General features: G+C 37.8%; 1 protein-coding gene across 1 annotated transcript in view; it reads left to right on the forward strand.

Moving 5' to 3' along the window:
• The window catches only part of MED17 (mediator complex subunit 17), a 139,405-nt gene that overhangs the window by 102,726 nt on the left and 24,542 nt on the right, over nt 1-12,137 (forward strand). Inside the window, exon 9 of the mRNA XM_067153568.2 lies at nt 617-765. Within this exon, the coding sequence (XP_067009669.1) occupies nt 617-765 (149 nt within the window). The remainder of the gene's footprint in view (nt 1-616; nt 766-12,137) is intronic.

The following is a 12,137-nucleotide window of genomic DNA, read 5'->3' on the forward strand; positions in this document are numbered from 1 at the left end:
GCCAATGTTAAGTCAATGGTCCTTAAACCCGCAGAAATAAAGAATAATTGTGCAGCCGAAAAAAAAAAAGAAATACGGCGTGGCGAAAGTCAATGTTCGGCGTCTAAAAATAGTCTAAAAATGTGTAGGCCTGTATGATTTTACAAACTTCTTTTTGAGCCTGATTTAAATTTTTTGAAGGAAAAAGTGGGGTTCATCTTGAATTCGGAGAAATATGGAACTATATTTTTTTCAGAATGAAATTGAACATACACTTTCACGTATCGGATTACGAAACATAACAAACAAGTAAGCCGTAGTGTGGATATCATCTGCGGAAACGCAAGTTTTGAACAAACTGATTGCCGTTTCATACCGATTTTAAAGTGCATGAAGGGTTTTCCAACTTTTATACAAAAATCGGATATAACGACAATCCGTTATAGCGAGTAAATTTTTTGCTGTTATGAATTCTCGCTATAACTGACTTCTACTGTATTTCCATATCCCTTTTGGATTGTTTTTATTCGTATATTCAGTAGCCCGTTTTCTTGCTTAACACATTGTTTTTCCTTGTACCCTGCAGAAACATCTTAAAAGGTTTTACTTTATATAATTTTTTATTTTTCTATTTCAGATTTACCAACATCAGATAACAGCCGTTCAGTCTCTTGCAAAATGTATGGGTTGGCAGTTTCTTGCTAACAGTTCCAATCTGGGTCTAGGAGCTGTTGAGCAACTGGGCAATGCAAGTAGTTGCATTCTTGCTTCACCTATTGGTGACAGGTATGTTTTCCAATTCTACTTGACTGGGACTTGTTAGAAATTGACTTAACAAACCAGAAAAACACTGTTAGACAGAACATGCAAACATGTGGAATTATGGAAAACAAGAAGGATAAAAGTATTAATAGATTAGTAACGATTATTAGGGACTGAAACTTTTTTCTATTGGCTTTACGTTGCACCGACGCAGATAGGTCTTATGGTGACGATGGGACAGGAAAGGGGTAGGAGTGGGAAGGAAGCGGGCGTGGCCTTAATTAAGGTGCAGCCCCAACATTTGCCTGGTGTGAAAATGGGAAACCACGGAAAACCATCTTCAGGGCTGCCGACAGTGGGGTTCGAACCCACTATCTTCCGAATACTGGATACTGGTACTTTTATAGTTATTCTCTCATATTATACAGTGGGCTCTCGAAAGTGTGCGATTATGGATGCATGAACTTCTGGAAATTATCTGCAGTTTTTCTTTTAAGCCTAGTTAAAACAGTCCTCGGTTTATACAGTAGAAGTCTGCTATAGCGAGTACGGCATATAACGAGAGCCCCGCTATAATGACAATTTTTGCCGGTCCCTTCAAAATTCCTATATTAAACTGTGTATTATTCTCCCGTTACAGCGAGAGCCCTATCACTAACGCATCCGTTATTACGGGCGATTTTTTTCCGTTACCGATATTTATGCACCCCAGCGATTATATTGCATGCGATCGATCACCTTCGGTATCGTTTCCTAACTATGTCCAATAGCGAGTTCTCTCGTTAACATTTGAAGGCGATGTCGGAGTCCGAAAATAAAATTCAAAATGAAAAAACGTTTGCATAATAAATGCGTAAATAACGTGTCTGATAACTCCTTAAAAATAAAGGCTAAATACTGCAATTAGTTAAGGATGGCAGCGTGCATCATTGACTTCAGAGGTTAGTTTCTGTTTTCCCACATCTGTTAAATTTCAGAAAGGCTATTATCATGTAAATTTATAACCAGAAGGGTATTTTCTACTGGTGCTAGAAATACGTATGTATTCACAATAAATATAGTATGGTTAAGTTAGGTTAGGTGACGCTGTTTGAATAAGAAAAACTGAAATGTTTGCTACAAAATGCAGTCGATTATCTTTGGTACGGTATAGTTTACTCGCTATGTGCATTTGCGAGATCTCTCGTCAACATTCGAAGGCAATGTTGGAGTTTATTAGTAATACCCGGCGACTGCTGTCCTCAAAAGGAAATTCGAAGTGAAGGATGATAACACGTTTTTGTAATAAATGCGCAAATAACGTGGCCAATAGCAGTTGTTAACTTGTTAAGAATAAAGGCAATGGTCTCTTGATTTTAATGTTATATACTAAAATTAAGTGAGAATATGATACACCTCTAGATATGGCAGAGTACATCACTGATTTCAGAGGATAGTTGATATTTTCTCGCATCTAGTTAAATTTCGGAATTGCTATTCCCATGTACTTTTTAGCAAGGAGGTTATCATTTCTCTACGTGCCTTTGAAATATGTTTTCATGATACATATACGGTTAGGTTAGGTGACATTGTTTGAAGAGAAAAATGGAAATATTTGCCACAGAAATCTGTGGAATGATAACGTATTTCTCCGAATCCAAGACGACAATTTTTTTCTCAGAATCTCGTGAAAAATCAAGGGTTGTCTTGCATTCGCGGCCTTGGCAACTGCTATAGTAACCACACTGCTACTTTTCAACCCCACCCTCCCTCACGGCCACAAGGGCTGTGAATTCTGGAGCATGGGTTGGCGACCATGGGGCCCTTAGCTGAGTCCTAGCATTGTTGCTTCCACTTACTTGTGCCATGCTCCTCACTTTCATCTATTCTATCCAACCTCCCTTAGTCAACTCTTGTTCTTTTCCGACCCCAACGTTATTAGGTTTGCGAGGGCTAAGGAGTCTTTCATTTTCATGCCCTTCATGGTCCTTGTCTTCCTATGGCCGATATCTTCTGTTTTCAAAATGTCGGATCCCTTCCATTTTTTTCCGATGACAAGTGTTATTCAGGTGAACTCATAACAGATCCCAGGGAATCACTGGAGAGGTGGAGGGAATATTTTGAACATCTTCTCAATGTAAAAGGAAATCATCACGGTGGTGTTGCTAACAGCCAAGCTCATGCGGAGGAGGAAAATGATGTTGGTGAAATAATGCTTGAGGAAGTGGAAAGGATAGTAAATAAACTCCATTGTCATAAGGCAGCAGGAACAGATGAAATTAGACCTGAAATGGTGAAGTATAGTGGGAAGGCAGGGATGAAATGGCTTCATAGAATAGTAAAATATGCGTGGAGTGTTGGTAAGGTACCTTCAGATTGGACAAAAGCAGTAATTGCACCTATCTATAAGCAAGGGAACAGGAAGGATTGCAACAACTATCGAGGTATCTCATTGATTAGTATACCAGGCAAAGTACACTGGCATCTTGGAAGGGAGGGTGCGATCAGTCATTGAGAGGAAGTTGGATGAAAACCAGTGTGGTTTCAGACCACAGAGAGGCTGTCAGGATCAGATTTTCAGTATGCGCCAGGTAATTGAAAAATGCTACAAGAGGAATAGGCAGTTGTGTTTATGTTTCGTAGATCTAGAGAAAGCATATGACAGGGTACCGAGGAAAAAGATGTTCGCCATACTGGGGGACTATGGAATTAAAGGTAGGTTATTAAAATCAATCGAAGGCATTTATATTGACAATTGGGCTTCAGTGAGAATTGATGGTAGAATGAGTTCTTGGTTCAGGGTACTTACAGGAGTTAGACAAGGCTGTAATCTTTCACCTTTGCTGTTCGTAGTTTACATGGATCATCTGCTGAAAGGTATAAAATGGCAGGGAGGGATTCAGTTAGGTTGAAATGTAGTAAACAGTCTGGCCTATGCTGACGACTTGGTCTTAATGGCAGACTGTGCCGAAAGCCTGCAGTCTAATATCTTGGAACTTGAAAATAGGTGCAATGCGTGTTGTATGAAAATTAGCCTCTCGAAGACTAAATTGATGTCAGTAGGTAAGAAATTCAACAGAATTGAATGTCAGATTGGTGATACAAAGCTAGAACAGGTCGATAATTTCAAGTATTTAGGTTGTGTGTTCTCCCAGGATGGTAATATAGTAAGTGAGATTGAATCAAGGTGTAGTAAAGCTAATGCAGTGAGCTCGCAGTTGCGATCAGCAGTATTCTGTAAGAAGGAAGTCAGCTCCCAGACGAAACTATCTTTACATCGGTCTGTTTTCAGACCAACTTTGCTTTACGGGAGCGAAAGCTGGGTGGACTCAGGATATCTTATTCATAAATTAGAAGTAACAGACATGAAAGTAGCAAGAATTATTGTTGGTACAAACAGGTGGGAACAATAGCAGGAGGGTACTCGGAATGAGGAGATAAAGGCTAATTTAGGAATGAACTCGGTGGATGAAGCTGTACGCATAAACCGGCCTCGGTGGTGGGGTCATGTGAGGCGAATGGAGGAGGATAGGTTACCTAGGAGAATAATGGTCTATATTATGGAGGGTAAGAGAAGTAGAGGGAGACCTAGACGACAATGGTTAGACTCGGTTTATAACGATTTAAAGATAAGAGGTATAGAACTAAATGAGGCCACAACACTAGTTGCAAATCGAGGATTGTGGCGATGTTTAGTAAATTCTCAGATGCTTGCAGACTGAACGTTGAAAGGCATAACAGTCTATAATGATTATGTATGTATGTAAGTGTTATGTAGAGGATGGTTGCGTAGTTGTACTTCCTCTTAAAACAATAATCAGCACCACCATCACTCGCCCCCCTCGCGCATGCACACAGAACTCGTTGATGATATACGACCATCTCTTTGTAATACGTCACAAGCCGTGGCGACCGGTTGTACAGTGCCTATGTGTAACGTGACTGGTTCTCGGGAAATAGTGAAGAGAGAATGACGACATATTAGCCTCTACACAATCGTTTCTCAATTCTGCAGAATGGCATTAAAAAATGTGCCTTCAAATTCTCAGAAAGGCCATGGCTACTCAGTAGCAGAGTTATGACGCGTGTACTGTACCTGACGCGTAGTAAAACACTCGGAAATGTAGAATAATCATGCAGCCGCAAGAAAATACGGCATATGCGTAACTAAAGCCAATATTCGGCATTAGCGTGAAGACTAGGACACGTTTAAAAGTGCTTACTGCACAAAAAATGCATTCAGTGGTCCGCTACATGGACACTTTAAAGAATTCGCAGATGAAATTGTGAGGTTAGTGCACAAAAAAACGCAAGGGCGGAATTGCCGTACCGTGGCGCAATAAACTCTTTTCTCTACTTTCAACATTTGCGATTAGGTCTGTACATCGCTAACCACTGAAGTTGGCCGAAGCCGGCAAGTGAGACGTGCGTGTAGCGGCAGCCAGTTATATTTGACGTAAGTTAATGGTTATTAAACCTGCTGAAATAAAGCATAATTGTGCAGCCACTAAATAATACGCCATAACAAAAGCCAATGTTCGGTGTCTAAAAATAGTCTAAAATGCTTACTGTATAAGAAAGGCATTCATATGATTTTACAGAATACTTTTTAAGACTGATTAATATATTTTGAAGGAAAAAGAAATACGGTACTATAATTTTTTCAGAATGAATATAATATACACTTTCACGTAGTATGAGATTTCAAAAAATAACAAACAGGTAAGCCGTATAGTGGATATTATGCGCGAAGATGCAAGTTTTGAACAAACTGATTGCCGTTTCATATTGTTTTAATGTGTATGGGGGTTTTGCCGACTTTTACACAAAACGTTAAAAATTAAATAATTGAAAAAGAGGTTCAACCTATTCAATACATAAGAGAAAGAAATGTAGTGATTACATTCTTATTTAATAGTAACTATAAATGGGACCGGTTTCGACCCTAGTCCAGGTCATCGTCAGCCGTAAAAACATGTAAAACAATGCATATGAAAAAGAAAAAGAAAGAGATAAAGTGAACTCTGGATCGGTATAAGATGAAACATAAATTAACGATGGGGGTAGAAATTGTGAGTCGTCTTATACCGATCCAGAGTTCACTTAATCTTTTTCTTTTTCTTTTTCATATGCATTGTTTTACATGTTTTTACGGCTGACGATGACCTGGACTAGGGTCGAAACCGGTCCCATTTATAGTTACTATTAAATAAGAATGTAATCACTACATTTCTTTCTCTTATGTATTGAATAGGTTGAACCTCTTTTTCAATTATTTAATTTTTAACGTTAATACTTTCAATACGGAACAATAAAATTTTTATCTTTAAATTTTACACAAAAATCGGATATAACCAACACCACCTAGATATAAGGCCTGTGCATGGTGTCGAGATTAAAAGGAAAATGGCGGACTGTTGAGGCAATGTCTTGTGAAAGTGATCCGTAATTTTGTCATACAAAATACAATAATGGTCTACAAGTGTTGTGTGCCTAATTGTAGGGGAAACTACAGTGCCAATAGCAAAGTACAGATTTTTAGATTTCCGAAAGATGAAGATCTAAAAAAAGAAATGGATATGTGCAATAAAGCGCAAGAATTTCGTTCCAACGAAGTATTCAGTGGTAAGTAACTAGATACTAGGTTATGCATTTTTTATTCGCAAATGTTTTATTTCATAGTGTGTTCATATATTAATATAATCAAGAGATGGTAGTATAATATATCTGAAAAAATGGCTATTAGGTTAGACGGGATCTAACCTCTAACATGTATGGTGAAATTCGTTCAGGTTAGGTTAACTGATTGTCTGTAATTGCAGGTTTGTGAATTACATTTTAATCCGTCCGAAATAAGGAAACATACTGAGTTCCACTGTGAGGATGGACAGCTTATAACTCTACCACTGAAGGTTCCACGACTTATCCCCAGTGCTGTTCCTTCACTTTTGCCAAATTGCCCAGCGTATTTGAGTAGTTCAAAAACATATCGAGAAGGTCCTGAAGAGAAGAGAAGAAGAAGAGAAAATGAAAATATCCAGGCAGCAATCGAGGAGAGTGAAGTAGAATATAATTTACACAAGAATAGAATAACATTTTCTAATTTCACTGACCTGAAAGAGAAGTTAAATAATCTGAATGTAGGTGAATCATGGGACATACTTCACAGAGGTGTAAATATAGTAATAGTTAAAATTGTGTTGAACCCTGAACCTGAAATAATTAGTTCTATAGTTATCAATGAAATTTTGGAGTTAAGTGTATACTATAAGAACATAAAATTAGACAGTATTGGTAACTTTCATTTCCCACAGTCTGTAAAGGACTTGGATGAAATTTCAGTGCTTCTTGAAAAAGTTGACACGTTTAAGTTCTGAGGTTCACAGTGCAAACAGCACTAATGACATTTTAGGTTTAGCAGCATACCTTTTGAAACAAGTCAGCATGTTAGAACCGAGACTAAAAGGACAACTTGAATTCATGATTGAACAGATTGCTCTTTGGTCACACGAGAGGAGGAGTTATAGTCCATCCTTTCTGATTTTATCTTCAATATTGCAGTCCATTTCACCCCATTGCTATGCATACCTCAGACATCTCAATTTATTGTATCTGCCTCATCCATGTACCATCAGGAGGCTTTCTTCTTCTTTAAAAGTAGATCCTAGAATAGAACAGCACGATAACAATTTCCTGAAGTATATAAGGGATAAATTTTCTGGCAATGATAGTGATAAGTTCATTGTGCTTATGATGGATGAAATTCTTGTTAAACCATTAATGGACTATAAAAGTGGTAATGTTGTTGGAAAAGCATTCAATGATGAGCAGTTAGCAACAGGTGCTTATTTTTTTATGGTTTCAAGTTTGTTATCTGATTTTAAGGAAGTAGCTCACATATTACCTGTAAAATCAATTACTGGAGAATATTTGCATGGTGTACTAAGAAAAGTTATTGTAGGATTAGAGGAAATAGGGTTTAAAGTTGTTTGTGTTGTTAGTGATAATAGTTCTGTAAACAGAAAATGCAAGCAAATATTTTCACCTGAAAATGAATTGAAATGTGTTTACCCGCACCCTGCTGATGAGAGCAGACCACTTTTCTTTGTGTTTGATAGTGTTCACTTGCTCAAATGTGTTCGCAATAACTGGTTAAATCGAAAGGATGAGAATATGTGCATGAACTTCCCTGATTTTGAAGATAACAGTGCAGTGCAGTGTGCTTCTTTTCTTACAATTAAGAAATTATATGATCTTGAGCATGAAAAGTTCATAAAATATGGTTATGGTCTGTCTCTCAAAGCATTAAGTCCTTCATCATTTGAAAGGCAGAATGTAAAATTAGCTCTGCAAGTTTTCAATGACAATGTTATAGAAGGGCTGAAAGTGTTAGGTGAAAAGTGTAAGCTACCATATTATAAAGAAACAGCCTCATATATCAAAATAATAATAGATTGGTGGGCTGTTGTCAATGTCAAAACACCAGGTAAAGGGGTAAGGCTCAACAACAGCTTAATGTGTCCAGTCTCTTCGAATTCAGGGGAAGGGCTTCAATATTTGAAGAAATTCCTACAATGGCTAGTAAAGTGGAGAGATCTAGGTGTAAAAGGTTCATTATCATCTGAAACAATGGCTGCTTTGATATTGACAACTGAAGGATTGTTGATGTTGATAGAATATTGTTTGTCAAAACTTAATTTTGCATATGTCCTATTAGGAAAATTTCAAACAGACATATTAGAAGACAGGTTTGGGAAATATAGGCAGCTTGCAGGAGGGCAGTACAATATTTCTGTGAGGCAGTTGTTTGAAGTTGAAAAGAAGTTAAGGTTACTGTCATCACTGACTCTAAAGATAAGATCAAACGCATTTGGGGAGATTGAAGTAGATGAGTTCTCTGACCCGCCTCCTGAATCCTCTGCCTTTTTGGATTTTGATAATTCATTGTGTAAGAGCATAGATGTACATATAAGTTTACACGATATTGAAAACTGTAACAATGACATGCCAATTTTAGTCTATTTAGCAGGTTATTGTTGCTATAGTGTCTCAAAATATTTGAAATGTGAACACTGTAAAGGAATTCTTGTTACTGAGGACTTCATTGATGCTGATGATGAGGCATATAATCTAATTAGAAATAAAAGTAGGGGTAGGCTTTTGTTCCCTGAAATGTTTGTTATCAATGTAATAATACATAATTATCTGGTAGTAACAAAATTATGTACAGATTTTGAAACAGAGTTTCTTTTAGTAAATGATCATAGGGAGGTTGCATGTGAGAGTACAATGAAAATTATTCATGATAAAGAACTTTTGTGGGAGCCAGATATGTGCAATAACAGACATACATCAGAATGTGTTTGTAGAAAACTGGTGTGGACTTCAACAAACATTCTTTTGAATAATTATTGTAAGAAAAAAAGTTCCATGTCAAAGAATGTATTGACGAGGAAGAAACGTGTTATTTGTCAACAGGACTGAATTTCATGCAAATCTGCATTTATGTAAATAAGTGTGTTGTTGCTTTCAATTTCTTTTGTGGGTGGGGGGACAAAATAAAACATTTATTATGAATTTCGGTATTCTGCTATTCCCTTAATTCTTGAACCTCACTTGAGTTTCAGCATTATTTAGAAACCTTGTGTATCAACTATCCCTAATTTTTTCAGAAATAGTTTCTTGAAGGTGTAAGTGACTTTTTATCTGAAAGAATGAGGGTTTGGGGTAATTATTTTGAGGTTTAAGTAGCCAGATCAATTAAAACATATGGTAAGATGCCATAGTGACATTATGATGATTGCCTCTATTGTCAGCCATCTTGGTTTCGTGCTCAGGCCTTATATCTAGGTGGTGTTGATATAACGACAATCTGTTATGGCGAGTAAATTTTTCGCTGTTATGAATTTTCACTATAGCGGACTTCTACTGCAAGACCTAATAGAGGAAAATTAATATACGACAAAACGTATACAAGCTTTACAAAATGCATGCGGATTATGCCAACAGTAACTATTATTTTCAGTTTTTCACTTACGGTTAATATTTTATTTCATTTTATGACCACTCGTTTTGAATACTTACACAATCACAAATCACAATTGAAAACTCTTGCGACTAAATTATTCGAAAATTTAAAAATACTTCTGCACATTCATACCTTTGTTCACACTTCTCTACTGCTGTATTAGTAGGCTGTACTCTTTGCTCATCCACCCTTCGCAACGAAGTTTAGAACAGTTCATAACCTTGGGGCCCCTAGGCTTCGGGTGTAAGTGCATTCCTCTCTTATTATCTCGACTTGGAAGACTAAATTTGTGCTATAACACTCGTGACAACATGCTTCCAAGTTTGTTTCCAAGTTTGCAGCATTCTTATTGCAGTCTGCAAGTAGGCCAACTGTAACACTGAAGAAATACTTGTCTCCATGCACTGTATCGCAATAAAATTCCTTTAACACTAGAACCGTGGCTGGGTCATTTGTGACCCAGCTGTCTTCTTTGTGTCTCTACCTCAAGTGCTAGATTTTTATGGCTTTTCATAAATAAGGGTCTTTAGCAACCACACATAATTTTAGTTTTTGGGGGGGAAACCCCCCGTTTAAAAAATCCAGATTTACCTAGAACTCTGGCTGGGTCAGATTTGACCCCTCTAATGTGTTAACATCTTTTCTTCCATTTACCTTCTTATACTTTTAGCCTATGTGTCACCGGGATTCTCCAAGCATATATACTGTGCCCAAGCTGACATTGGCTGCGGAGTAAGGGAGAGGTAGGAAACCGCTTGGTCACATCTGAACAGTCGTGCAGTAAGGACATTACTCACGCTTTGTTCTGTAATAGGTTGTTAGTTTTGCAGTATCGGTGTGTAAATAGTGTGTGAATACTTGACATGGTTGCACGTCAATGAATTACTACTTAAAAAAATATTATTGATGCCATAAATGACATTTCCAATGAGAAATCTGAAGGAGAACCCTTGGATTTTTGGTCTGATGAAGGGTCGCCACTCGTACCTTCAGATTCCTCATCAGAGTGTGATGTCATGCCATTTGAAGCTGCAGCAAATCTTGATAGAGCAGGTATGCATTTCAAAACTTTCATTTCATAATTTATGGGCTATAATTTAGATTCTTTGCAAATTTCAAGCCCAGAAGTATTTATTTTACAGTTTCTTTATCACTGTGATATTCATGTTCGTGCTAGTAGGTTTATATAGCCCGATGCATTTTTACTTGCTGTAAATATTATTTTATGGTGGAAAAACTAAGAGAAACTTCATGTTTGTATCTAATCGGGTTTTGCAATGCCAGGGACTTCTCGCGGTCGTCAAAGGAGGCGTGGCCTGGAGTACTGTTCAATTCCTTCAACGGGAGAGGAGGCCATCGCTAACTGACAAGAAATAAGAAGATGTACAATACGGAACGATCATGAAGTTTTTAACTTTAAACTGACAAGAAATTGTACAGTTTGTCGACAACAGAGATGCGCCATCAATGAAACAAGGCGGATTTTGTGTTGAGAGCCTGATTCATCTTCCAGCAGGTACAGAAATTGTATCTCCAGATGGCACGACCTGGAAAGTTGGGGTAATTGGTGATGTTACAGCTGGTAGTCGTGGAGCTCAAAATGTGTTCAGAGATCACGCTGGACCTACTGCACATGTTAAACATAATGTGAATGAGACTTGGGTAAGTGCTTGGCGACTTATGATCACGGACAAGATTACGAAACATATTGTGACATGTACTGAGACAGACACACATTGTGTACTGATGTCAGATGATTTTTGTCTAAAGATTGAGGAGATGGAAGCCCTTCTTTCTATACTGTACATTCGCAGTGCCATAGGAGCTAAAGGCTTAGAACTAGACTCATTGTGGTCAGAGAAGTGGGGCAATCCTATTGTAAAATCACTAATGGCTCGCGATAAATTCAGAGAAATAATGGTTTCTTCAGATTTGACGTTAAATCTGCAAAGTAAGAAATATTAAAAGAAGACAAATTGGCATTAGTATCAGAAATTCGGTACGCCTTCATTGCAGAAATCCAATGTAGCTATATACCTGGAGAATATGTAACTGTTGACGAGCAGCTCTTCCCTTCTAAATGCCGCTGTAAATTTACGCAGTTTATGGCCTCGAAATCAGACAAATATGGGCAGAAGTATTGGATGGCGGTAGACAGAGACTCCAAATGTGTCGTGAACGCTTCCCCGTATCTCGGAAAAGATGATGCTAGACCATATAAAGAGCGCCTTGGTGGTTTTGTAGCGAGTACGTTAATGGAACCTTATATGAAGAAGGGAAGAAATGTCACATGCGACAATTTCTTCACCTCCTTAGCTTTCTCTGAAACATTGAAATGAAATGCAACAAGTCTTGTCGGTACCTTGAACAAGGCTTGCAGGGAAGTACC

This window comes from Anabrus simplex, chromosome 9, assembly GCF_040414725.1.
Source record: "Anabrus simplex isolate iqAnaSimp1 chromosome 9, ASM4041472v1, whole genome shotgun sequence".
NCBI classification, from domain to species: Eukaryota; Metazoa; Arthropoda; class Insecta; order Orthoptera; family Tettigoniidae; genus Anabrus; species Anabrus simplex.